The 27860-nt window shown below is 36.8% G+C and overlaps 1 protein-coding gene across 4 annotated transcripts in view; it reads right to left on the reverse strand.

The window, feature by feature from the left end:
- stk11 (serine/threonine kinase 11) overlaps positions 1 to 27860 on the reverse strand; it is a 111092-nt gene that overhangs the window by 57819 nt on the left and 25413 nt on the right. For all 4 annotated transcript variants that reach the window (XM_052037661.1, XM_052037658.1, XM_052037659.1 and 1 more), the window contains exons 2-8: positions 23823 to 23906; positions 21569 to 21658; positions 19442 to 19574; positions 12803 to 12939; positions 12049 to 12176; positions 8250 to 8307; positions 2952 to 3148 (exon numbers count right to left, since the gene is read on the reverse strand). In XM_052037661.1, the coding sequence (XP_051893621.1) occupies positions 2952 to 3148; positions 8250 to 8307; positions 12049 to 12176; positions 12803 to 12939; positions 19442 to 19574; positions 21569 to 21658; positions 23823 to 23906 (827 nt within the window). The remainder of the gene's footprint in view (positions 1 to 2951; positions 3149 to 8249; positions 8308 to 12048; positions 12177 to 12802; positions 12940 to 19441; positions 19575 to 21568; positions 21659 to 23822; positions 23907 to 27860) is intronic.

Raw genomic sequence — 27860 nt, forward strand, 5'->3', positions numbered from 1 at the left:
TGCAGCGTCAATTTATAAAGCAGAAAATGCAGCGTCAATTTATAAAGCAGAAAATGCAGCGTCAATTTATAAAGCAGAAAATGCAGCGTCAATTTATAAAGCAGAAAATGCAGCGTCAATTTATAAAGCAGAAAATGCAGCGTCAATTTATAAAGCAGAAATGCAGCGTCAATTTATAAAGCAGAAAATGCAGCGTCAATTTATAAAGCAGAAAATGCAGCGTCAATTTATAAAGCAGAAAATGCAGCGTCAATTTATAAAGCAGAAAATGCAGCGTCAATTTATAAAGCAGAAAATGCAGCGTCAATTTGCATACTGAAAACCCAAGTTTTGAGTCAATGACATAATGATCAGATTATCTGTTTTGGTGAAGTTATTGGATAAATAATGGCTGGGGCATAGATGGTAACTCTACTGCTCTACTTCAAGCGCTTTTGTACCCACCTAAGAATGCAGACAAGACCTTGGTCTAACATCTCGGCTGAAAAAACAAATCTTGTCTCACTGGAGCACATCCTCCATACCACACTAGCGTTAAGTTTCTTGAGTGTGATTCAAGGCCAGAACCTACTGACTCACCAACAGAGCCAAGGCTGACAGTGTATCAAGAACCACCAATCTCACTGGGGATAGCTTGCGTTAGCTTTCACGGTTTGGTGAGCTTTTCCGTAGATACAAGTTTCTTACACAAATTATCTAACTCATTGTTTTACAGGGCATCATTTTTGAATTAGTGTTTGTCTTCAAGGTGAATGGATGTACAGGTAATTCTGATATAACGTGTTTCCATAACTCGAATTGGTTATAATGCGATTTTTGGATTAGGGAACACTATATGCATTACACGGGCTGCATTGTGATTGTGCTATAACCAAATCAGGAAAACCTGTTTAAAACTGCTCTGAAGGCAACTACAGCCTGTTCTGCCGCAATGTGACTTTCTATAATGCGAGGTTTCTCAGGAACATAACTATCATGTTATAGCAGAACTACCTGTATTGCTGAAACTTCTATTACTTGATAATTCTCTAAAGAAATCCTGATCTGACAACAGATGATGATGATATGCAATAAACTGAGAATGTAATCCCAATTATATCCAGTTATATTTTAAGCACCATAACTTCAGATCTGTAACACCAAATTTTCCCACAAAATAAAATTATGGACTTGTCCTGAGTACCTTAGCAAGACCACAACTTCCATAAATTAGCATACTTAACATAACCAAAACATCCCAAAATGGAACTTGTCAGGAACTTTAATCAAACAAAAAACTGACACCAAGCCATTAGTGAATCACTGTCACAAATGATCAAAAACTTCAAAATGGTAGATTTTAGGCATTGTCCTAATAGAGGAAAAGGGAGGCAGAGAAATGTTGCAAGGAAATTCCAGTAGTCCAGGGCTAGGCTGTTGAGACCACTAAGGGAACAATTAAAGTTGGAGACATTCAAACACACAGAATTACAAGGTTAGAGAACCGAAGGTGGCCATCGACTTAGGTAGGGGTGAAATGATAGAACGATTTGCAAACAAAATGATAAGAATTTTAAAATCAAGATGTTGATTCACTGGGATCAACAACGATGTAGGTTAACAAGCATAGGGAATGTGAGTGAGCAACACTTAGAAGCAAATTAGAACATGGGCAAGGTTTTAGATGAACACAAGCCTATGGAGAGTAGACCAGCCAGATTAGTCAGCAATTTATTCTGATAGGAGTACGGCCTGGTAGTGCTCTATGTAGTCTGGAAGACTTGTTGCCTGCCATGTCTGTTAAAGAGCATGAGTTAGACTTGGGGAAAGTTGTCAATGTACACAATTCACTGCATGATCAATCACCCAGATATAGTATAAACCCAAATGGATCACAAGAACAACAGAATATCGATTCATTACATTGAGATATCATTTTTCATCCCATTCCAACTGTAAGCATAGATAGTAAAACTTTTGGCAAAGACTATTTCACTAATTTTTCTAACCTAATTTGTCCCAGATCTGTTTGTATTACCAAGCCAAAAGCTGAATATCTATGGGTGTAGCAAGTTTGCCATCAATCTGAGAGAAGCCAAATGAATGGCTATATTAGTAGGTTTCGTCTAAACCTGACCCAGGGATTCGTTTGCAAGATGCCTTTAAAGATGAATTAAAAGAAAACACTCAGAAAACAGATCAATTAAATCACATTCACCAAATCAATGGCAAAGACAAAAAAGCAATTTCAGTCTCCTTTTAGAATTCATGATTTATCAGCACCATTTATCAGTCTAGTATCAAATACCTCTCCAAATATATCAGGAAAAAAAGCATCATTTTTATGAGGCTTATCCCAACAGAAGACTTCAAAGACTTTACAGCTTTTGCTGCAACTTCAAATGAAATTGTTCTTCACCTTCTGAACACCAAGACAAAGACGATCATTTGACAAATAAATTTGATTGGTCAGATTTGAAAATGTGTCTAAGATGTCAACAGCTCCAATTCTGAATGATTTTCAATAAAATCCTCAATTTACAAAAACCTAGAAACTGAATAAACTGACTTTCAACCATGAGCACTCACAGGAAAAATTTGAAATTGTATAGGCAAGTGAGGGGAGAGCCAGAACAAGTCGACCAACAAATAGGATTGTCCAAGTGAAAAACACTATCACACACGCAGAAACATCAATATTTACAGAAACAAGAGTACGTTCATTTGAAATGTCTTATTAAACAAAAGTAGGACTGATTAAACGTTGAGTGCTGTTGTATGCTATGTCCATGCAAAATGAAGTACTATTTTAGTGACACATAAATAGTATAAAAAGTCAATGGAACTTGAGAAAGCAATCTACCATGTTGAAGGCCACAGTGTAAACAGCATAACTCAGATCATACTGCTGTTTTCTGTGAGATTACTATATTGCATAATTTGAGCACAAGAACATTATGTAGGTAACATACCTGGTACTGTAAAATCCTGAGTATAAATTATTTCATTCTCCACATCTTCATTGTACAGATCTTCTTCATCATCATTATAACCATGCAAGTCTTCCAGGTAAGGCACCACTGTCATACTTCTCCATTTGTCCTTGGTCTCTGGGCTTGGAGGAATTGGAACAGGATTTTCTGTCTGAGGGTGTTTTTTCCGAAACCAACTATATATTTCAAGAAGAAAATAATGTTACTTTAGTTAAACCGATGACATTTCAAAATTCTGTATCTTTCCTCCTCCTTCCACCACCACCTCCCCCCATCCAACCTAACAGGTTTGCCATTTCCAAATAAAAGCAATTCATCGATATTGAGAAAATACAACCAATCCTTATTTAAAACTTGCATTGAACAAGGCAAGCTGGCAGACTAGTGGAAAGAGTTGAGCCACATAACCAGAAAATGAATGTTTCATAAAACCTCAAGGAAAATTTCTTAGTGACTCAAAAATCCAGCTTTAATAGCTACTTTCAATATTACACTATTATATGAAACCGACTGTGACAAACAAGTGAAATTCAGAAGTTGAGTATCTGTTAATATCCTTACTTGTCTGCTCAGTATTCATAAAACAACTTTTAATATCTTTAAAAACTTTGAACATTATGTGGGAATAGAACTCAGATGTCCAAGTATCTATACTCCAACATATTTCTGAGCCTTTAGACTAAACATCTCATTCATTTCTAGCCAGCAACTTTCCAATTTTGACACACTGCTGGCCAATTGAAATGGCTGATCTTTCAGAGTCGGCTGATCTTTCAGTCGGATAATAACAGCATGGAAACAGACCATTCGGCCCACCTCTTCCACACTGACCAGTGGGCACCCATCCATATTAATCCCACCTTCCAGCACTTGACCCGTAGCCTTCAATGCCCAGGCGATTCAAGTACTTATCTAAACACCTCTTAAATGTTGTTAGCAACTCTGCTCTGCCACTCATTCTCTGGCAGTGCATTCCAGGTACTTGCCATTCTCTGGATGAATAAAGCCACCCTCAAAATCTTACCCTTCGCACTAAATCTATGTCTTCTGGTTTTATTCACCTTTTATAAAGAGGGAACAGTTCTGCAGTCTACCCCATCTCATAATTTTATGCACCTTAATCATGTCACCTCTTAACCTCCTCCACTCAGTCTCTCCTCATAACAAAATGGTCTATCCCAGGCATCATCATGGTAAATCTCCTCTACACCCTCTCCAGTGCGATCATATCCTTCCTATAGTGAGGTGACCAGAATTGCATGCAGTACTCCAGCTGAGGCCTGACCATTGTTTTGAAAAAGAGCACAACCTTCCTGCTCTTGTATTCGATGCCCCAACTAATGAAGGCTGGTCATTATGCCTTCTGAACCATAATATCTACCTTCACAGCCACCAAAGATCTTTGAACTTGCACAGCAAGGTCCCTCTGTTCTTCAATACTCCCCAGGACACTACTGTGCAAGCTCAAACAACATGGTTATCTACTTTTGCAGCCCAATGGATTCATTGTGCATGTCCTAACCTTAGTACTCCCAAAATGCATCACCTCATTTACCTGGATAAAACTCCATCTGTCATTTCTCAGGCCATTTCACTAACACATTGACAAACATTCACATATATTGCAAAAAGCAATGGTCCCAGCTTTGGGACACCACTAGTCACAGGCATCTTATCACTAAAACAACCTCCACAATCACCCAATTCCTCCTATTACCAAGCTAATTTTGGATCCAATTTACCAACTTGCCCTAGGTCCCACGGGCCCTAACCTGTTGGACCAGACTCCCATGTGGGACCTTGTTGAAAGCCTTGTGGGACCTTGTTGAAAGCCTTGTTGAAAGTCCACATAAACCATATCTACGGCAATGCCCTCATCCATACACTCGTTACCTCCTCAAAAAATTCATTCAGATTGTGAAGGGCAGATCTTATCTGACCAAAGCCATGTTGTCCATCTGGTCCCTCACTTGATGCCCTGAATCAACATCACAGGAGAAAGATCAGACACCACGTTTATTTCACTTTTTCCAATACTTTGTAGAGATTAGCATCAATCAATTTGACAAAGCATTTACTTTCTTCTTTATCTAGATCTTTAAAAAGCATACAACAACCACGCTCACATGAACAAAGATAGATCCAGGTTTCACCCAATGTAATTGAAACAAGTTTTTAAAAATACATTGAGACAAATCTTCCCTTCAGCTTTCAACTCCTGTGTGGAGGGTGCCAGAACTCAATTGCCAATTCTCCACAGTAGCAGAATGACTATTAAGCCTTTAGCTCAAAGATTAAGAGAGATGGCACAACCCAATAAAGCGCTTGAAGAACAAAATTCCATTTTTAAATCTAAAGTTCAAATTGAAAATTCTGCCCTTCACTTCACATTGCAACATTACCAACAAATAATTCTAACATTTATACTTGGAAGGTTCACATCAGTTTGATATCCCAATCATGTTGGAAAGCAGATTTTGGGCAGAATCAAGACTGGTTGTTGAATTATTTTTTTTAAGATTGTTTAACAGAGAACTGGGATCTCCCAACATTATTCTCAATCTTGTATCAAGCCCACACTAATTTATTGAAAACATTTTCCAAATGAGTAGACGGAGAGTGGAAGAAGAAAAAAGCCAAAATCTACATTTTCTCTCAGAAATTTAAACTACACAACCTCATGATTAAATAGTTATGCTCTGCATAATGTTCTACCCAAAGAGTAATACTTACATTCGAGTAAAGAAGATATAATAAAAAACTGAACACATCTTATAGCTTTAGAGTACATAAAAACTGAAAGGAGGAAAGCTATTTTTCGGTGTCCGCTTGAAGTAGATTATTTTAGTAAATAATGCAAAAACAAAACAGCAATACATAAAGATTTTAAGCAAGTTTTGTTTCATCGTTTGTCTACAATTAGCATTTCAAACATCTTCCTTTCTTGTCAGAAGCACAAAAATTCCCTGGAGGGTAAATTATAGTGCTCTAGCCTGCTCCCTTTGACTGATTTATAATGCCAACATTAATTTGACATCCTGTGCAAGACACCTTCATTTTCTAGTCTCTCACTGTAATGCCTCATCAACTAATTCATTCACCCTTGGGCTGACATCCTTCACACAGGAAGTCAGTGATTTTAGAACTCTTCTCTTATTGACAAACAGCTGGCTTTTGATGTACTATAAGCACAGTAATTAAGCGTTTATTTTTCAGGCAATAGCCACTATTCTACACAATTCTATAAAGCTTCCTGAGAATGGCTAGGTAAATTTACACAAGTCCAAATATTTAAGTATAGGATAAGTTATAGAAAATATGCATACATAGGCCTTGTAAGAAGCAAAACACAGATACACTAGAATGACGCTTCAACTTAAGGGCTATATCCTGAAGACTATTTGCTACAGACTGGGATTTATTCTCTTAAATTTAAATGATTGAAAGATTATATGATTGTGTTGTTTAAGATGAAGGGATTTGTTAGATAAAGGGAAACGATTTCATTTGATGAGGAAATCAGAGCAAGGGATTGTCATCTTAAAACTATAGTTAGGTCAGTTGGGAGTGAAATTATGAAACAGATTTTCCACACAATGAGACAAATCAGGAATTTCACAAAGATTGAAGGTGCCAAGTCAGTTGTAATTTTAAATACCAAAGCTAAATTTTTGTCATTAGGTAAAAGGTATCAGGGAATAAAGGCAGATAAATGAAGTGGTAGAGAAGGCTTAAAAGAGCTGCGAGGCTTACTCCATTTCCTATGCTGCAGTAGTTTTTCTATCATATTGTTAACAATGCATGTACATCTCTTCACTTGAACAGGTCATCTTTCCACTCGCATTCCCATCCAGTTCTCCTACCAATTACAAATTTAATTCCTATAATTTTCTTTTCTGGTTATTTTATCCCATTTAACCTAGGCCCTAAAATTCCACTAATGTGGCCTTAAATAACTAAACCAAACTAATAATAATTCCAGTTAATTTCAAATCCATGCTCTTTTGAAAAAAAGATCTACAGTTTTTGAAACCACGTCAAAATATGGCACTTACTCGAGCAAAAATCCTAAAGGTTACTCAGGCTGCCTCAGTGAGCAGTACTATTGACAGCAAAGTATAAGCAACCCCCCACTCAGATATGCCATCTGGTAAACAACAAGCCTGGCTCTAAATATTGCTCAGTGGCAAATTAGGGAAGAGCTTCTGTCAACTTATTTATTATTCAGCAACTGTCAGTCAGTTTTCAATTCATCCATCCCTCTGTCAACTAACTGTAGCTTCTGAAAACCAATTAACTGATAGGCAACTCAGTGTGAAACCATTCTTAAGCCACAGGAGATGGTAAAAAAATACCTTTGATCTAAAAGGGCATGGTCTGCAATGTGTGCAACGGAAGTTCATATTTCTTAATATAGGTTTGTTACGTAAAATATATAACTTTTTCTTCGGAGGGTGGGAGATAAGGAGTAGGTAAACAAGACGAGGGAATTATTGCTAATTGAATTTGTTAATATACAACCACAGAAAGGATTAATATATCTTACCTTGAATGGTTTAAAAATACCATGAAATCACTCACAAATAACACTTTCATCAAGTGCATTAACAAAAATAAAATTAAAAATTTCTTTGGGGAAATCAGGAAAAGAAGATAATTGGTATATTATTGTCACGTGATTATGCTCTCATACGAAGTCCCAACTAAAAGAAAAGGAGCATATTGATAGTTATTATGTTGAGAGGGAATACAGCATTCAAATTATATTTTTAAAGTATCAAATTTGCAGCTTAGATCCCAATCAGGTCTAGCAGGTTTTGCTGATCATCATCTTAGGTGCAGTTGCGATGGTTTATTACCGGTACACAAGTGGGCAAGGTCACAGGGAATCAAGAATTGTCCACTGTAGTACAGGCAAAAGGGTCCCAAAAGCACAATAATGAAGAAAGATTAGAGTAGATAACTTCAAACCAGGTAGTCACAATTGGCACTAGTTCAAGAGGTCAGATGACTGCCTCCCATGCTCTAATTTGTGTGGATCTAATCAACCCTAAATTGGAATGGAGACAGTGACTCTGGTGGACAGGCAGCAAGAATGCAATTTACAGTAATGTGGTGAAAAATGAGAGTTACCACCAGGACCCACTAAACACGCATGCAGACACTAATCCATGAAAGCCTCTAGATGACTCTTAAACACAGATTTTATTTTGATATGAAGAAGTTTGTGGTTATTACTATTTCAGAATTCACCTTAATTGATGTTAAGAAACTTACTTGTGCTGTCTAATCTGTTGTATTGAAAATCTTTTCACAGGATCATATTCAAGCATTCCTGCAAGGATAGAAAGGGTGTGTTAATAATAAAAAAAAACAATGATTTACTTCAAAAACAGCAGAATTTCTGTCTGTCTTAGCTACATACTAATGCAGAATTTGTTGAAGACTTGTGCTTTGTAGGTCAATGTGTCAGTGCCACAGCACAGAAGAAAAAGGAAATAGGGATGCAAGTAATGTGCATCTCTTCTACTCTGTACGACTCTGACATCATTGTATATTATACTTGCAGAGCCAATTAAAAGATTGATCACCAAAAGCTGCATGTTCCTATTAAAATCAATGGCAATAGTTCCAAATTAATACGAAAATTATCACCAATGCTGTTTAGAATGTTAAGTAATGGTGGCGATAAGCCCTTATCACATCAACTTAATATTTTCAAGAAACCAGCAAGAAATTACCAACACTATTATTTACTGGGATTTCACTGTCTTAGTAATATGTGCAATTACCATGTTGGGATTTATTTACAAGAATTTATTATGCAGCATTTTAAATCTTACAAAGGGTTAGTCATTTTTATTTGTAGAACTAAAGGGATCAGCAGCTGATTGAAGTGGAATTGGTTCCACTTTTAATTTCTACAATTTTCCATGATCCTTCAGAAGGCAAAGAACCTAGTTTATGTTCAAAGAACCCGGCTTATATAAGAAAATGCAAGAGTAGTCACAAAAGTAAAATATTCATTAATGACAAGAATAAACTGCAAAACTGTGCTAGACAGTTGAAGTAATGCATGAAGGCATATTGCAAAAAGAGTTTCTCCAGCTTACAATATCAATGTCATCCAATGTTAGTGATTTTTGAGCTGGATTTTATTCTTATAATTTTGGAAAATGGTTATACAAGGAGATAATTAAAAGCTCTAAACACAGTGCCTTTTCACAATCAGAATGATACTTTTTCCACATGCAGAAGTAATCTCCAACTAAATTTAATGCAAATAACATGGCAAAGAACATGAAGGCAGCTGTAATGCTGGACAGATGTAAATGAACAAATTTCATACAGCCCATCCTTACATTCATGCTGTTTTGTAACTTTCAACTTAGTATGTTTTGGAAGAATCTTAAAAGTGGTAGAGTGTTTCAAAAAGTCTGCTACTCCTGAGATTTTGAGTTCCATAGTCATTTTAGTTTAAAAATGACAAATCCTGCCGATGGATGTCATCTTTCGGGGTGCTCTGCATGAAGTAACTCAGAGAGAAAAACTACCATGTACAATGGAGAAGGTCGAAGAATATTAAATCAGAGGAAGTACAAGCAGCTCACATGAAGCACAAATATTGCTTTGGATAGGCTGGACCAAATATCCTACTACTATGCTGCAGAACTTCAAATAATTTAATCAAACTGTAAAAGATTGGTTGTGTCAAATCTGATTTGCTGCCAAGAAGAAAATTTGCAAAGACATCAGATAAAAAAAATTACACATTTCAATGAAAATTTGGGTCATTTTCCTTGTGTCTTAGCTAGCACACATCACAATATCCTTGGGAAAAAAAAAATCACATTCAGCAGAGCAAATCTGCTATCATGCAGTGATGGTCTAGCCAACATGTGACTATACAGCCATTAATCTGGCTGATTCTCAAATGCCCTCTGAAATGGCAATCCTTGAAAACCAGTTCATGGGCAATTCTGGATTAACAATAAAACATGAGTCTAAGTTGGAGATACTTGCACCCTGAAAATAATTAAAACTAACACCATGTACTTTGATAGGTCAGTAAACTTCAAGCAGGTTTATAGTTAGTGAATGGCATAATTAAACATAATTCAACCACTTATCACAATGTTCAATTAACAGTGCTATTGGGAAACAGCAAAGCTCTGGGATACAAAGAGCCAACACCAACCCAAATGGTGTCCTCCTGTACAGGTGTTATTCAATAACACAGTAATTAATAAAGGCAAATTTAACGAGTCCCTTTGCATTGCCTTTTCTTGTAATCTTGTAAGCAATTTGTAAATATTTTTCAAACTAGGAATACATATGCAATTCTTACCAATAAGTCTCCCCATAAATTATATAGGTGCGCCACCTAGAGTCAAATATCACCTCTACATCTGCTGCAGGTGGATCAAAACCAAACTAACCCAAAGTATGCAATCCTTGTATTGCTTAAATCTTTTGAGTTTTCAAATGCCAAATTGCACTTTAATACAAAAGACTGAAGCAGGTGAGCAATCAGCAAGTGTATATAAAAAGCAAAACAATGCTGTTTATGCTAGAAACATCACTCCAGATGGAATTGCTTATCAGTCTGGCCATGGATAACATTTCTGGCATTTGAATATATGCCATAAGAATTGATTATTCAATCACATTACATTTTTGATAGGCTTTATTCAAATTGAAAGAAAATAAACCGGTTTCTTTGCAGATGTTACATTAAATGTGATAAAAGAATAAAGGAAAAGAGGAGTAACTTCATATAAAATCTCAGTCATCACAATTATATTATGGACAATCAAGAAAACATGTTTATTACCACGAAGTACAGCATCTTCCTCATTAGGCCTACATTAGCTTGTTGGTGCATCTTATAACATGCTGCTACCATTAAACACATTTTTTATTAATCACTTGCTCAAGCTGAAGAGATACCATCTAGTTGTGACAAGGCCAAATTCTGAATGGATTCCTCACAGCTACAGCAAAAATAAAATTCAGATACTGGAAGTCTAAAACAGAGAATGCTGGAGGCCCTCCAGTAACAACTGGTGAAAAAACTAAGTCAGCAAATCGCCAGCCTCAAAAGAGAAACACAGATGACAATACAAAACAGGCTACAAGATGATAGTGTTGATCCACCAATATAACTTTATAAGTGAACGATTCCAAAAGTAATTCAGTGACATATTAAAGTTGCCCATAAATGTTTCTAAAAATCTACATACAGACATACATAAAGACGATGCTTCACATTTTCTTACTTTAAGATTTAAATAATAAAACAATATTTTACTATTTCAGACAATTGTACTGATTAAGTGTTTTTGACTAAAATTCTTGAGCTCTCAAACACAACCAATGTTTTTACGCTGAAATTAAATGGGAACTGCTTTGATTTCACAAAAAAAAATTTCATGGAATATAAACTATTTGTATATCGAGAGATACATGCAGTTGTATTTTAAATTTTTGAAACATTTATAGTTTTAACAATCCACCATGCCCCCTACTGCACCTTTATAGTACTGCTTTCAATCCATATGGGGATAAAATTTCTACACCTTATAAAATGTATCCTTTGCTTAAGCACCGTCCCAAAATCAATATTCAAAATTAATCACACTCAAAGTTGGCAACTCATTCATCATGTTGAAATAATTTAATACTCACTTCATTCTCTACAAGAAACCCCTGCAGTTCTTTTAAGTCAGTAGATAACTTTTGCTAACGTAAACCAGCACTTCCCCTCAATTTCTAAGATTAAGTTTTTTTAAGTAAAGTTTTAAAACAATTTATTACTTGCCAAGAAATTGAGTCACACAGCACCTTACAATTGTGTGATCAGAACGCCCCCATTATACTGCATAAATCAAAGTCAGTAATTTGATTTACTTCACTTTAATTCAAGATGTCATTTCCATGGTGTTCCAGCTACAAAACAGGTATCACTCACAAGAGAGTGATGCTTGTACTACATCATTTGTGGCTGTAACACTCTGGAAGCAAATTGAAGTCTACCTTTCCAGGTTTTCACGGAACTGTATTTTTCTGCACTCACCTTGCAATAAATCTGTCAACAACGGTCCACATTCCTCTGGAATGGTGTACTCCCCTTTCCCTATGTTTTCAAATAATTTGTAGATGTTATCTCCCTCAAATGGATAAAGACCTGTTGTAATATTGTATCTGAAAAACAAAGAGTTAAGGAAGTTTATCACAATATCCAACTGCACAAAAATTCAGTTGCAATTCAATATTCTGTATACTGTAGCCTGACATATTAACCTATGGCAAAACTGAAATAGGCAGATCTTTTGTTTTACATGCCAGAATAAAATTAGGGATTTAATTGCAAGGATTGAAACTTTCAATGTCTCCACTAGATTTGTAGAATGTACTTTGGATAAAAAGAACACTCTTTCATCACAATGATAGACTAGTTCCTATGGTTTCGTTATTTATCTGATCAGTCACTGGCAAAATTTGGTAAAGCCATATTTCATTGAACATATAAAATGACAGAAAAGCAAAAAAAACTGCAGATCCTGGGAATGTGACATAAAACAGAAAATGCTGAAAATACTCATCAGGTTACACAGCATCTGTGGAGAGAGAAAAACAAAGATAATGTTTCCTGTCAACCTAAAGAAAGGTCATCAATCCAAAATATTAACTCTGTTGTGTAATCGTAAGTTGGTTAAATATCCATTTAAGTGTGCTTTAGAATGCTCTTAAGAACTTTGCTACATTACCCTTCAAAATGCAGATTCTTTACGTTTTATACATCAGAAATTAAGTAGAACATTTCTTACAATGTCACCCCTGCAGACCAAATGTCCACCTTGAACCCTGAAAATGTATCTAGTCCATTTGCAATTTCTGGAGGCTGGAATGCTGGTGATCCTTGACTCGTCCTACATGTATCATCCTCTGCAAAAGGGTGTAATGCCTGAAATAATGAGAATTGAAAACAGGAGTTATTCTTTCTCGTTACACATGGAAAAAGAAAATCACATTAGAATTCATGATGTTCCACTTTCAACTTTAACAACAAACTTCATCACATCCTGTGCAACTGATTTTATTATCAATTGATTTTCAAAAATAATTTACATTGAACTATTTAAAATCAAGGTGCAACACATGTAAAGTGTTGATAGAAACAAAATGCAACCTTTGTGTGCTGTTTTTTTTAAATTTATGGTGGTCTTGAGCAAGTGCAAAATTAATGCTCTGCCTTCACTTTGAACCCTATTTCAAATCCAACCAAGACTGAATAGGACAGATTCTCCCAGTTTTATTAACAAAATTATGACATTGAAAATGGAAAACTGCAATAAGACATTGCTCTTCTGAAGTAGGCTATTATGAGCACTAGGAAAAGTTGAACAGTCACAAAAACTGAATTTCCATTTGAACAAACCTGATATATTAAGTATATTTAGGAGCCATTCTTAAAATTAAAAAACTAATCATTCAGTTATAGCAATTCCTGAACAGGAGAAATCAGATTACACAGCACAGTTCTTCCTTAGCATCACAAGACTGAAAATTGCTTTAACTTGAAGCAAATCATAATCACATCTTTCCAGATGAAATCATGCCAATCAGGAAATTCAATTGGTCACTTCCTAGCGTAAATCACTCTTATGACCTCTGATTGGGTTTGTGCCTAACCTCCTGATCCTAGAATAAGCATATATTCAAATATTTGTGTGCAAGTATATTTAACTCTTGGGAACCTGCAACCAAGCCACCAATACATTGATCAAAACTATTGTTTCACTGCATTTACACCAAAGCAGCACTGAAATTTCTAGGCACTGGTTTTCTTCCAACTAGCTTTTATCACCTTCCTTTTATTCTGGTTAAATATAATTGCTTTACATCTTTTTTCCAATGTTTTTCTTATTATCCATTTAACATTTCTGAAGGATTCTTAAAACTCTTCTTCCTTCAATCAAAAATTGTGTTAAAATCTGCCCTTCCAAAAGTATTTTCAGCAGATACTATGTTTGGCCTCCATCCGATGCATTCCAGGGATTTTCAAACCAGGTTTGTCCAAGAAAAATACTCTACAAACTTTAACTAAACAAAATTAAACATACTGTGAAGGAACTTCAAAGCCAAGACCAGTATACAGAATAGTGAAATGAATGATTTGCTGACCTTTAAAGATAAAGCTAACAATCAGCTTTGGTTATTAAACTTCAGTTATTCTTTACATACCATTTGGCACCTCTTGTAAAGCAAAAGTCAGTCTTGACTAAGGCCATGACTTTGTAAATTTCTTCTAACCTTAACCTTAAGAGGACTCCAAACATAACAATGCAGGGGTAGGAAGAGAAACCATGCTCCACTAATGAAGAGGTGAGAAAGACTTCTTCCTCTTCTGCTGCTAAGGAATATCGCCTGTAGACATGGGTTCAACCACAGCATAATTTCACCAATTCTTCACCGTCTCTGCATTATCAGAATTAGTATCCAGCAACCAATTTTGAATGATATGCAGGAACAATCTCACCCAAATAACACTGTGCCTGAAGCACTCAGCTGGTCAGGCACCATCTGTAGAAACAGGTACAGATTCATGCTTCAGGTGGAGGGCTCTTCATAAGAGTCCTTTATAGGGTCTTCAACCCAAAATGTTAATTCTCCTTCTTTCCACAGATGCTGCCCGACCTGCTGAGTGTTTCTAGAATTCTCAGATTTTATTTCAGATTTCCAGCATCTGCAGTTATTTTTTGATTTTTCACCCTTTCTCCAACCTGTGGGATAAAGTTGACAATGTAAATAGATGTAGACTGAAAAGGAATAAAAGGTGCAAAAGAATTAAGGATGGTATTTTTTTTGAGAGGACCGGTGAAGGTGGTTTTGAAAGGAAGTGACAGAGAAAGAATCACAATGGTATAGTTCAGTTTTCAGAGGTTTACTGGCAATGGTGTTAGAGCAGATGGGTTTAGTGGACAAAATTAGTTAAGAAAATAAATGAGAAACAAGGGAAAGATGAGAGATGAGAGATGAGAGATCAGAACAAGAGCAGGAGCCCACTAGTCAGGGTGGGGAGGGATAGGGAATTGATCATGATAGGATTTGATAGATTATTGGAAAGTACTTAGAATCACTTTGTAACAAGGCCGTGAGCTCAGAGAACATTGAAGTGACAGTAAATTAAAGAAAGGAGTGCCTGCACTGAGCTCTCTAAAGCTCAGCACATCAATGCTAACATGACACTGTCGCATTATTCCAAGCTCTTGACAATCCTGGCAACACCAACCTAAGCTGACACATCTGTGGAGCAAGCAAGAAAGACCCATAATACCAGAAGATATAGGAGCAGAATTCAGCCATTCAGTCCATTGAGTCTACTCCACCATTCGATCATGGCTGATTTATTTTTCTCTCTCAACCCCATTCTCCTGCCTTCTCCCTGTAACCTTAGATGCTCTTACTAATTAAGAGTCCATCAACATCCACTTTAAATATACCCAATGACTTGGCCTCCACAGCCATCTGTGGCAATGAATTCCACAGATTCAGCACACTCTAGCTGAAGAAATTTCTCCTCATTCTGAGGCTATGTCCTAGACTCTCCCAATACTGGAAACTTCCTCATCCACTCGATCCAGGCCTTTCAATATTTGGAAGGTTTCAATGAGATTCCCCCTCATTCTTCTAAACTCCAGTGAGTACAGGCCCAGAGCCATCCCAGGATCATTCTTGTAAACTTCCTCTGGACCCTCTCCAATGCCAGTATATCCTTCCTTAGATATGAGGCCCAAAACTGCTCACAATACTGAAAATATGGTCTGAGCCTCAGCATTACATCCTTGCTTTTAATATTATAGTCCTCTCAAAATGAGTGCTAACATTGCATTTGCCTTCTTTACTAACGACTCAACCTGTAAGTTAATCTTCAGGGAATCCTGCACTAGGACTCCCAAGTCCCTTTGCACCTTTGATTTCTGAATTCATTCCCTATTTAGAAAAGTAATGCCTTGATCCTGTATCCTGCACTGAGTGGAATGGAATATTCTCCAGTTAACTCACCAGTAAATTCAATACTGTAGGACTAATTAAAGGAGTTCTCTGGCATTATTGGGGTACAGGAAATTCTAGATGAAACAACACAGCAAATTTGGATCTCTCTCCATGTCACGAAATGAGAATTAATGCCTCATGCCAATACACACCAAACATCCATCTTTCCCCAGCTTGCTTGAAATATTTAGTGTTTTCCCAATAACGTTCTCAACATAGGTCTTGGAACAGGCCTTGATGCAAAAAGAGAATCGGTGTTAAAATTGTCCTTGTACAGAATTCACAAACCTAGAGCTCAACCTCTGAATGTGGACAATTGAATGACGATTCATTCATTGAAGAGAATGTGTCTTGCATTCCAAAACAAAAGTTCCTCTACTAACCTGCCCTTTGTATGATACCACTCTCTGACAATCAAGTCCATGACAAGACCCTGGAAAATGGGAATACTTCCTGTATCTTGGGAACCACTTTTTAGCCAAGACAGACATCAATGATGAAATTCACCATCACCTGTAGTGGGCCAGAACAGCATCTGGCCATTGAGGAAAAGGCAGTTTGAAAATCAAGACCTTAAGTCCAGCACAAAACTCATGGTCTACTGGGCAACTGTGATCCCGGCCCTTCTATACACTTCTGAGACTTGGACTATCTATATGAGGCATCTTGAAACACTGGAGAGATACCACCATCATTATCTCCACAAAATCCTCCGCATCCATTTGCTGGATAAAAGAACCAATATCTACATGCTCTCCCAGGCCAACAAATCTGGTCCTGAAGCTCTAATTGCATTCAGTCAGCACTGTTAGGAAGAGCACGTTGTTCACATTTCAGAGACCAGTCTCCCAAAACAGACACTCTATTCACAGTTCCATCATGGAAAGGGATTACCAGGTGGGCAGAAGAAAGGATTCAAGGATGTTCTCAAAACTTCCATGAAATAAAAGTACGACATCCCCATTGACTCCAGGCAATCCCTGGCCCAATACTGCTCAAAGTGGACAGGCAGCTTTAGGAAAGGCACCGAGAATCTCGAGTCCATGTGACTAGAGAGGTCCTGCATAAACAGTGATAGGGGCATGCCATCTCATAAACTACCCATTTACCCATCCCCTCAGGTATCTCTGACCCCACACGATAGAGTTGGTGAGTCCCACACAGGCTTCAAGGAGTTGTGGTGAGCTGTGTCCACATCACAGAAACCAGCCTCCCCTCCATCGACTGTCTACACTTCTCGCTGCCTCGGTAAAGCAACCAGCCTAATCAAAGACCACACCCACCTCGAGCATTCTCTCTTCTCCCATTGGGCAGAAGATACAAAAGCCTGAAACCACATACCACCAGGCTCAAGGACCGCTTCCTGCTGTTATAAGACTATTGAACTCTTGACCTCACAATCTACCTTGTAATTGCCTTGCACCTTATTGTCTGCCTGCAATTTCTCTATAACTAATATTTTATTCTGCCTTCTGTTATTGTTCTTACCTCATACTACCTCAACGTACTGATGTGATGAAATGATCTGTATGGATGGCGTGCAAAACAAAGTTTTTCTCTGTATCTTGGTACATGTGACAATGATAAACCAATTTACCAATCTGTTATCTGAAAACCCATAGGACTGAATTACAAGCAAGTCATCTTCAATCTCAAGGGGCTGTTTAAGAAAATTCAACTTGTTGACAACAGATTCAAGTTGAATTCATAGGGAAAAATTCTTTGAAACAAGATTTAACACAGATCAGGCACTACTTTTGGAAACTACACAGCCTATTTTGACCAATACAGCTGGCGAGCTTGAGAGCAAGGACTACACTGTGCCAAATACAGTCAGGAGGTGGAGTCAGCCACTTACAAATGCAAAGACCCTGCACTGAGTAGCCCCTTGTCAATAATCTGAGAGTTGCCTTCCATTGAAGGATAGAATTGAGGACCATGCTGGATGAAACTGACTGATCTGCATACAGACAACCAACAAGTTTTGATGGTTTGTCAGCCAGTGGAAGATCCTCCTCTAAAAGATTTAATCCTATTCTTTACAGGTTTATTGGTGCCAAAAATAATTACTTCACAACAAAAGTATAACTCAATGGTAGACCATTATCAGAATTTTGTTTCGGGGGGTGGGGGGGGGGGTGGTGTGAAGGGGAACAAGGATAAATTAGTACACTCTCATGACTATGGTAATTATCCCAACTCTTAAAAGAGCAATCTTCCCTCAATTCAGTACATACAAGTCTGCAGAAAATCAGGGAAGGAGGACAGCAAGGATCTTAAAGACCATTCCAAGAGTCAAGCGTGAATATTGTTGAGCATCCTCCTTATTCTAAAGCTGTAGCATCTGGGCTTAATGACCATAACATGATAAAATGGTAGTAAAACTGCTTCCTTCAAAGAGTCAGTACAGGCACAATGAGTCAAATGGCTTCCTTCTGTGCTGTTATTCTGCCATAAAGGACACATCTCCCCTTCCACATATTCACTATGCTTTCCAGATTTAGATTGAAATTCAAGCTCCAAAATGTTTAATATCTATGGCCAGCATCCAGTCTCTTGCTTTGACAGTTCTAATGGAGACAACATTAAACAGACAAACCTTGGGTTTCCAATTAACATCCTTTTAAGCAAATGAGGTTATCAGCGATCTGAAAATAATACTTTATCAAAAATTCTAGACCGCCACTACGTCAATCTGCAGGAGTCAGGTTTAATCCCATTAAGAGACCAAAGAGGAGCATCGTGGGTCGGCAGAGAATTCCTATCATACTGAACAACAGTTACCTTCTGCGGGATTCTGAAATCCCAACCAAAAAGAAAATCAGACAGGATTTGCTCGAGGTAACTGCCAGTTAGTATTCCCTGAGCCACCATCACCTTACTTATAGCAATATCATTTTGAACTTCTCCAATTCTAAGACAACGAAGAGCTCCATGTAAAATTCATGTCGAAAATATTCAATACTTTGAGAGACTACAAACTAATGAGGGCAATTGGTATTACAATGAGACGATAGCATCAAAAACAACTAATTGTCAAAGATAAAATGAATCTTTGCAGGGGAATGGTTAAAGGACAATAACCTCTCTACAGTCATTTTTCCTCAAATGGTTCTTGGCGTCAGGTTTTGCCTGAATGGGACTATATACAATTTTGCAGAATTACAACTCTCAAATGATGATCACAGTTAACCATCCATCCCAATAAGCATCTTCTGAATTTTTCTTTTTCTTGAGTATAGAATTATTGAAGATGAAAATGCTATCTTTTGTTTATTAAGAGTTATCACAACACACTGCATTAACTGTAAGCAGCCACTGAGAAATGGAGCCATATTAAAAAGAAAGTAACAATTGATATTGGGACGCACTTATACAATGTGGTATACAATGTGAGAAAGGATACATACTTCAGCTACTCCTAGGTCTGAGATTTTCAAAGTGCCATCCGTTGTTAGCAGAAGGTTCCCTGGTTTAATATCTTTGTGGACTATCCCTTGACTGTGCAAATATTCTAGACCATCAATTAATTGGCAGAAGTACCTGTGAAAATTATTTTGAGAAAGAAACATTTTATATAGTGACATCTAATGAAATCAAGTTGAACTAGTTAAGAAAGTAGTTTTGGCCTTTACAACTTAAATACGAATGAGAAATATCAACATTTACTAATACATAAGCACACTTATATGATGACTAAGTATATGCAAGAGATAATGGAGATAATAACATTGTCCTCTATTCCCATTTATTATATATCCATTGATGGAGGGCCTTCGTTTTACAACAGCAAAGTATAAATAGAAAAGCAAATCTACTCTCAAAAGTTAAACATCAATTATTTACCATTTCTAATATCTACCACTCTTCAATAGTGTTTATATTTAACATTACACAAGCTCATTTACAAGTCAGCAAGATTTAATTAGTGAACCACTGAGAATTTTTTATATATATAGATATAGATATATACACATTCCTGGATAAAGTCAAACAAGGCATCAGCAACAAATGTCCTAGGACAATAGTAATGACAGAATAGACCCAAATCCAGAGCTCCAAAAAAGGTCCATAGTTTTAAATATTTATTACTGGTCAGAGAACAATGGAAATGCAGATTCAATCCCTATGCAACACTGTTCTTGATGTTGTGGTACAGCAGCAGAACTGAAGATAAGCACATCACCACAGCAGGAGATACCATAATAAGTCAATTGTCTGGTCATCAAGCTGCTCTTTATGTGCATCATCACGAACATGAACGTCCAGGCTTTTTGTTTTAACTATCTAATACATTTACTGGTAATCTAACTCTTAATTAGTTGGTATATTTTATTAACGAGCACCTATCTAGTCCATAACATAGCTTTCGCTGCATTATGCAAAGATAAACTGAAGTGATTGAATTAAGCAAGTTTGATCAGAGTTGTTCACTTGTGTGTAAAATAAAGCAATGTAATGATTTGCATCCGATCTCATCCTACCAGACATTTAATGGTCTGCCTTTGATAAGACTGGAGATACATCGACGTATGTGCAAAAATACAATGATCAGTTCAGAATACAAGGTGCTATCTATTGGAGTAAGTAGATCCATTGTTATAAGTAGATTGTTGTAAGTAGATCGTGTTATGCAAGTCAACTTCAGAATGTGAAAGGTGTGGGATTCACTTATGTGAACAACTAACCCTACTGAAAGAGTATCCATGGCAGATCTAAATTTCTAGCTTTCAGTTATACGTTGCTTACAATATGGTATCTTACATTGAGAATTTTCTTTGGGTAATTATCAACCACACTCAAAAGAACATAACAGATTCCATTTCAATGCATGCAAACACTTATAATGCAGTTCTCCTTTGGTCCAATCATAAAATGGATACGTTAACACTTTATTATGCACTCCAACTGTACATTAAACTTTGTTTAGCTGGACTTAAAAGGTGTTAATTTAATTGTCTAGTCATTTATTCAATCTCTCTGCACAAGCTCATTAATAATTATTTTGAAACCCAAGGCTTAAAAGAAAATCAGGAAATAACTACACGATGAATTAAACTTTGCAAATCTATACTCAAGCAGTTTTCAAAGATCAAAGCGACAACAAGCTTCAAAGTGGGCAGCCAAATCAACTAATCTCTGAAAGTTTTACAAATGCTTTAAAACTGATGCCTCTATTTCAGTGGTGATGGTCAATACCAAACATTTTGGAAAATATACTGCATTGAGACAACATACAAGAGACTTTATGCTAATAACTTTAATTCTGAATCAATAACCAGACCAATTTTTGATGTAGTTATAGATATGGCAGTTTAAACAAAACATGAATTGTGTAAACAACTAAATTATATTTCTGACGAAGATTTTTTTTTCTGCTGGTCACACTTTCTAAAATGCAAGAGAAGTGTGATCAGAGGATAAAGAAAAACATTAAATTGTGGGAGCACCAAGTTTTTGAAAGCCAGATCCAAAAAAAAGATATGTAAAATTTGCACTTTAGAAGTCTTTCATAGTATATAATTAAAGTTACTTACCCATGAGCTTGAAAAACTGGGAATTTCTTATCGCTGACACTATCCAACATTTCTTGCATTCCACACACGCAATATTCCATTACCATATACGTTAGTCAAGTCAAGGAAAGAATGGCACAAACTTATTACTAAATCAAACATTCTGGCAACTTTATGTAGCTTAACAGCTGATGCACTATTATTTAAAAATGTATAAATTTAACATCAGTCAGTAATTTGTTTCTTCATTACTTAAAAGCACATGTGCAGGAGATAATTATTTTGGCACACGCTCATCATATGTCATTCTTTATCATTCATATTTTTAAAATTTGTCAGTCCTTGAAACTTGTTCAGAAGTTAATTACATTAGGTCAAATCACTGGAAATTCTAATGGCCATTTGAATTTAAATGTGATATTAAATCATAAGAAAAATTATTAAGAAACTGAAAAAAACCAAATGGGCAGTCACAAGTTTTCAAAATACAAGAATTTTGCATCTTGAAGAGATGTTTTTCTCTCACATTAAGTTGGAAGCTCATTTTCTGCTTGAATACGGTTCTGCTCACAGCCAAAGCCAGGAAGACATGCAAGCAGACAGTGGACCAGATTTTACCATGAAGAGATAAAATTTGAAAATAACTCCATAGAAAGTTGCTCGAAGGTTTATGGGCCCTTCGGCATCACATTCGCTATGCAATTGTGACTTGTGTAAGGTACCTTCTACAGATGATCTGTGTCTTCCAGTAACTGGGATTGACCTGCTGATTTTATCATATGGAAAAATTCTCGTTGACAGCAAACCAGGATGTAAAATGCACCAATTATAATTGTTTTTAAACATTTTACTGCAAGCAAAATTAATATTGGGACACACGCACAGGATGAATAGAGAAACAAATTTTATAAAAAGTAAAACAAAACAATTTTCAAATGTCATTGAGGGAATGGCACTGCATGTATACAAAGTTAATTTCTCAGGACCAGGGAATTTTATGATACTGCAATAACTCAACTGCACCATATTTTACAAGGCCCAATATTTTCAGTGCTTTTACAGCAAGAGAGAGAAAAGGAGGACTATGTGGGAGGGAAGGGTTAGCTAGATCTGAGAGCAGGATAAAATGTTGGCACAACATTGTGGGCTGAAGGGCCTGTACTGTGCTGTAGTGTTCTATGTAATAATGTGCAGGCAATTAAAATTTACATCAAATTGGAAATTTATTCAACGAATCTGCAGAAATATACAGAATCATTCACTATACTCTTCCCCTGAATTCAATATGGGAGTGCAGAGATAAAATAGGAACTTGGTGGATTCTATACCATTTCTGCTGGCTGATCCAGTACAGGATCTGTGAGCCCATTTAAACAGAAATTTTATGGCTATGAAGAGGCAAAACAAAAATTAGCTGTTATACACTTTACAAAAATGAATTGTATATGCTGTAATGCTTTTAGTTATAAAAAATATTTTCAGGCAACTTAGTATTTTTTAAAAATTGCTAATTGTTAGAAATGCAACTTTTTTTAAAAAAAGTTTTGAATGTTTCCAAATGTTAGGAACTTGACAGATGGCAAAGCCAGGAGGATGCCTTGCTACCTGTCAAAGGTTCCTTCAGCCAGATGGGTTGTTCTGACCTACTCACATGGATTCTGTGACACTAACAAGGCCCTGATGCTGTCCCGAACTCTAACCACTTAACTTTCAACAAATTCAATCTGATTTGATCACAAAAGGGCAAGTGCGTGACTGGCATGCGTCTGTGTGGCAAACAAAGGAGGTGAGCTGGAACAAGCAAAATCTCAGCTACTATTTTACTTAACCATGAACTTGTTCTGGAACATAATTTTTGTATTTCTGCAAAATGAAGACAGATTTGTACAGATACAGATTCATGTATTTTAACATCTAGTGGAGGAAGAACATACATACATAAAAGACAGGAATTGTCAACTGCAAGTAATGAAGAATTTACAAAGCAAACCTTAAAAAAACATACTTAAGTTAGTTGTTGAAGGTGCCATAAATAGATGTTCACTTTGATCCACAGGAAATAACTGAACATTTTTGGCTAACTTAGTCATATATCATTCTACCTTGAAGTACAAGAGCCAATAACTGTTGTTTCAAAATATCATTTTGTACATTACTTGGTCTACTCCACTCTAAAGAATCATAGGCCTCAGAGGTAACCCATTAACTTATAAGTTAATGTACAACTCTACTTTGAAGAATTCAGTACTGAATATTTCTCAGCCATAAAGGATATATCTTTTGTTTTTCATCATTATACAGCACATCTACCAACTGGATTACATTTTTGTGTCGTAGTCTCCTGAGCAACTGGATTTCCCTGAAAATAAAAAGATACGACATTTTTTTATTAAAAAAAAAGGATTACATCAGTATGGTCCTTCACCTAAAGACAATATTAATAAATGTATTCAACCCAGTATCAGTAGCTAGTGGCAAGTATAGGCAGTTTGATGTCACTTGAACTTTGTACTCACCTTGGCATCAGAGTACATTAAGAAAAGCAGAGAACTATTGACACATTCTGGGACTTAAGTTCATATGGAAACCCCAAAGTTGCTCACAATTAGACAGAAGTGACAGAACCCAATTAGTTGTAAGATGTTGCTACGAAATCCAAGACATTTTTTTGCTTTAATTTGAGGCAATGAAAAGTAAAAATTCATTTAAGGCTCCAAACCAGACATTTTGTTCAAAAACTGAGGTTTATGTTTCACAATAAACATCTCTTGCAATAAGAACTTAGTTGCATTTGTAAGCATCTTTCATGTCCTCCAAATAAAGTGTGGCTGCTGTTACAATGACACAAAAATAGAATTTCTACAAGTTCTCAAATAAGGAAGTTCAATGAGCAATTAGTTTTGGGTGGTATTGGGTGAAAAATTGAAGATTCTGCACAAATTCAGGTTTTGCACTATAAATTGGCTGTTATTGAACTTCAATTATTTATATGATGCAAATGCAGCGTAGCCTGAAATGTAATATAAAATCAAATGACCTTTCAGAACTACCAAAAGTTAAACTCATTTAAGAAAGCACAGAAGTGGGGTGCAATAGGAAGGAAGGAGGAAATAACAAGTGGGAACACCCTTGATAGGTTGGAAGGTAGAAAAAAAATTAAATGACTAAAAATGATAATGATTATGAAAACTGACAGTGGTCAGGGAGCGATGTTTCACTGCTATATTGTCACCGTTTTATATCTGGCTACAGAAAGCTGAAGTCCATACCTATTATTGCGTGCAATTTCGGTCACCTCACTAAAGGAAGGATGTCGAGGCTTTAGAGAAGGTGCAGAGGAGGTTTACCAGGAAGCTGCCTGGATTAGAGGACATGTCCTATCAGGGGAGGCTGGCCAAACTTGGGCTCTTTTCTCTCAAGCGGCAGAGGCTGAGGGGTGATCTGTTGGAAGTGTATAAAATTATGAGGGGCCTAAATAGGGTGGGCAAGCAATATCTTTTTCCCCCATTATTGAGCTATCCAATACCAGAGGGCATGCATTTAAGGTGAGGGGGTAGGTTCAGAAGAGATGTAAGGGGTAAGTTTTTTTTTTACTACAGAGCGGTGGATGCCTGGAATGCAGTGCCTGATAGGGTGTTGAGGCAAACTTACTGGAGGCTTTTAAGAGAGGCTTGGATGGGCACATGAATGAGAGGAAACTGGAGGGTATGGGCATTCTGTAGGTAGGAGGGATTAGCTATGTCAGCACAACATTGTGGGCCGAAGGGCCTGTTCTGTGCTGTACTGTTCTATGTTCTAAAACAGGAACAGTAATGGGCCAAGAAAGAAAAGATGGGGCAAGAGGTGGTGTAAATAGTAGAAGCAGAATCATTAACTGAAATTTTTTAAACTCAGTATCAAATCCGAGAGGCTGTACTCCATGCAAGTAGAAGATCAGAGACATTTCACTTTACTGAACATGATAGAACCTGTAGGCAGATAATTAAAAATCACAGACAACCAAAAGATCAGGGTCATGTTGCTAGACTGAATGGTCTTCTAACGGTAGTCAATCTGATTTTGCTTCTGCCTTTGCAAAGGGGTCTTCAATGAAACTGAGAATAGTATACCAAATTGAAGAATGTAGCAATAATCCGCGATTTTAAACTGGAGTGTTTGGGGCCTTAACAGCGAGAAGGAAGAAAATTAGGGATGACCAGAAGTGGAACAGGGTGTCTCAGAGCCGAGGATTATTTTTTCCCAGCAAGGGATATTTTCGGTAGTGACGTTATGAAGAGGCAGTAATAGTTAAGGATTATCCTTTGAAGGATACTGATTGCCCATCTCTAATTGCCCTTGTGCAGAGGAATGCTGATCTGGTGAAGGTACTCTAACACTGTTCAGGAGGAAGTTCCAAGACCCAGGCACAGTCAATGTATACCAATATATTTCAAATCTTTCTTGTTGTGAGGTCACAGGTTTGGGAGCAGCCTAAGTGAGCAACTACAGTGCTTTCTGCAGAGAGCATACACAGCAAACAGGGTACAAAAAGAGATAGAGAATGTTTACTTTTCATTTTGCAAATGTTTCCTTGAGAGAGAATTCATGCAAGGAAACAAATAACTTAAAGGTTAAGATATCTTTTTCCTTTCCAGCTCGTTACTCAAACACTTAGACATTATTGGCCTAAATATCAACCTTTGATTGTAGGAGAACACAGGAAATAGATGGACCAAAATTTAAACGAAATGTAATTAAATGCCCATTTCTCTTGTAGATGATTGAAGTATATTGTTTTTGATTTTACAGAGTTTACAGATTACAAAAAACAAACTCTCCACAATTTAACATTACCAAAATATGTTTTCCTCTTCCCTTTCAGGAACTACAGTTCTGTTTAAAGTTATTTACTCAAATTGCACATTTAAACTAAGCCATAGCATAAAAATGCAGTTACAAAATATTAACAGTTCCTTTTACATGCCACAAGAGAGCAGTAAAAGAACATCTTATCCATGAGAATTTAAAACTAGTAATGAAATTTACAATGGAAGCAACACTAGAAACATCTCACATATTATAGTTACCTCATACATGTAAACGAGGAGGTCCTATGTAATTAAGAGATTAAAACCAAGATGTATTTTTACCACATGCTCCTGTCACTGGATCTTGCATACCTCCAACAGGCAGCTACAGTGCAACATAGCGTAGGTTTTAGGAGTTTATTACATGAATTGCTGATGGAAATGTGCAAAGAATACAGATCTTCTTTACATGGGATGGTGGTTTTAGAGACAGGATTTTAACTTCGCTTTCGACATTCATGTTTGACTTGTTGTTCAGTGGCATCAACATTCTTGTCAAACACTAAGTCAACTTTTTTTTAAAATTGCTTTTCATAAAAGGTAGGCACTTCACAAACTTAGGCAGTGTGTCCTTGCTCCATACATCACTATGTGTCAGCTTTAAACTCTACGTATTCATTCCCCCTCCCCCCGTTATTTGATCAACTGAGAGCTACAATAGGGAATTCCAAACTTGATATTTCCTTCTTCCACTTGCACCAGCCACTCTGTCAAGTCTTGATGAGTAATACCTCCTCAGCACCACTATTGGTCATTTTATTTGAATTACTTCACTGCCCTTTCCATTGACTTAGTCAAACTAAACAGTCCGTGTCTAGACCTAAGTTGGTTGTTACCATTACATTTGTTTTGCTCACTCAAGGTCTTTGAGAATTTTCAGCAGAAATAAAATCAAATATACGCTCAAGATTCAGGATCCAAGGCCAGTTCCTCAGTTGGGGAGGGTTTAAACTGATCTAGGCAAGGGGATGGAAACCAGGATCTTAGGTTACAAGATGCTAAGGTAAGGGAGAAGTTTATAGAAACAATGTCCAATGAGGATGGCAAGAAGGACAGGCAGGTGAGAAGTCAGGATAACTTGCTTGAAATAATAGAAGTACAACAAATCAGGATGTTAGGATACAGAATATAGGAACATGTCGAAGATAGTATGTGATGAAGATGGTAAGAAGGATAGACAGTGAAAAGTCAGGATAGTCTGCTGAACAATAGAAGTACAACAAAATCAATAGCAGATACCGGACTAAACCGTACTATATTTAAATGCACGTAGCATTAGGAATAAAGTAGATGACCTAGTGGCACAACTACAGGATAAATAAATACAACATTGTGGCAACCACAGAGTCGTGGCTTCATGATGGATGTGATTGGGAACTGAATGTCCAGGGGTACACAGTGTATAGGAAGGATAGGCGGGTAGGCAGAGGGGGAGGTAGTGGGCCATGATGGTTAGTAGCGATATA

The sequence above is a fragment of the Pristis pectinata genome, chromosome 24 (assembly GCF_009764475.1).
Source record: "Pristis pectinata isolate sPriPec2 chromosome 24, sPriPec2.1.pri, whole genome shotgun sequence".
NCBI lineage: Eukaryota > Metazoa > Chordata > Chondrichthyes > Rhinopristiformes > Pristidae > Pristis > Pristis pectinata.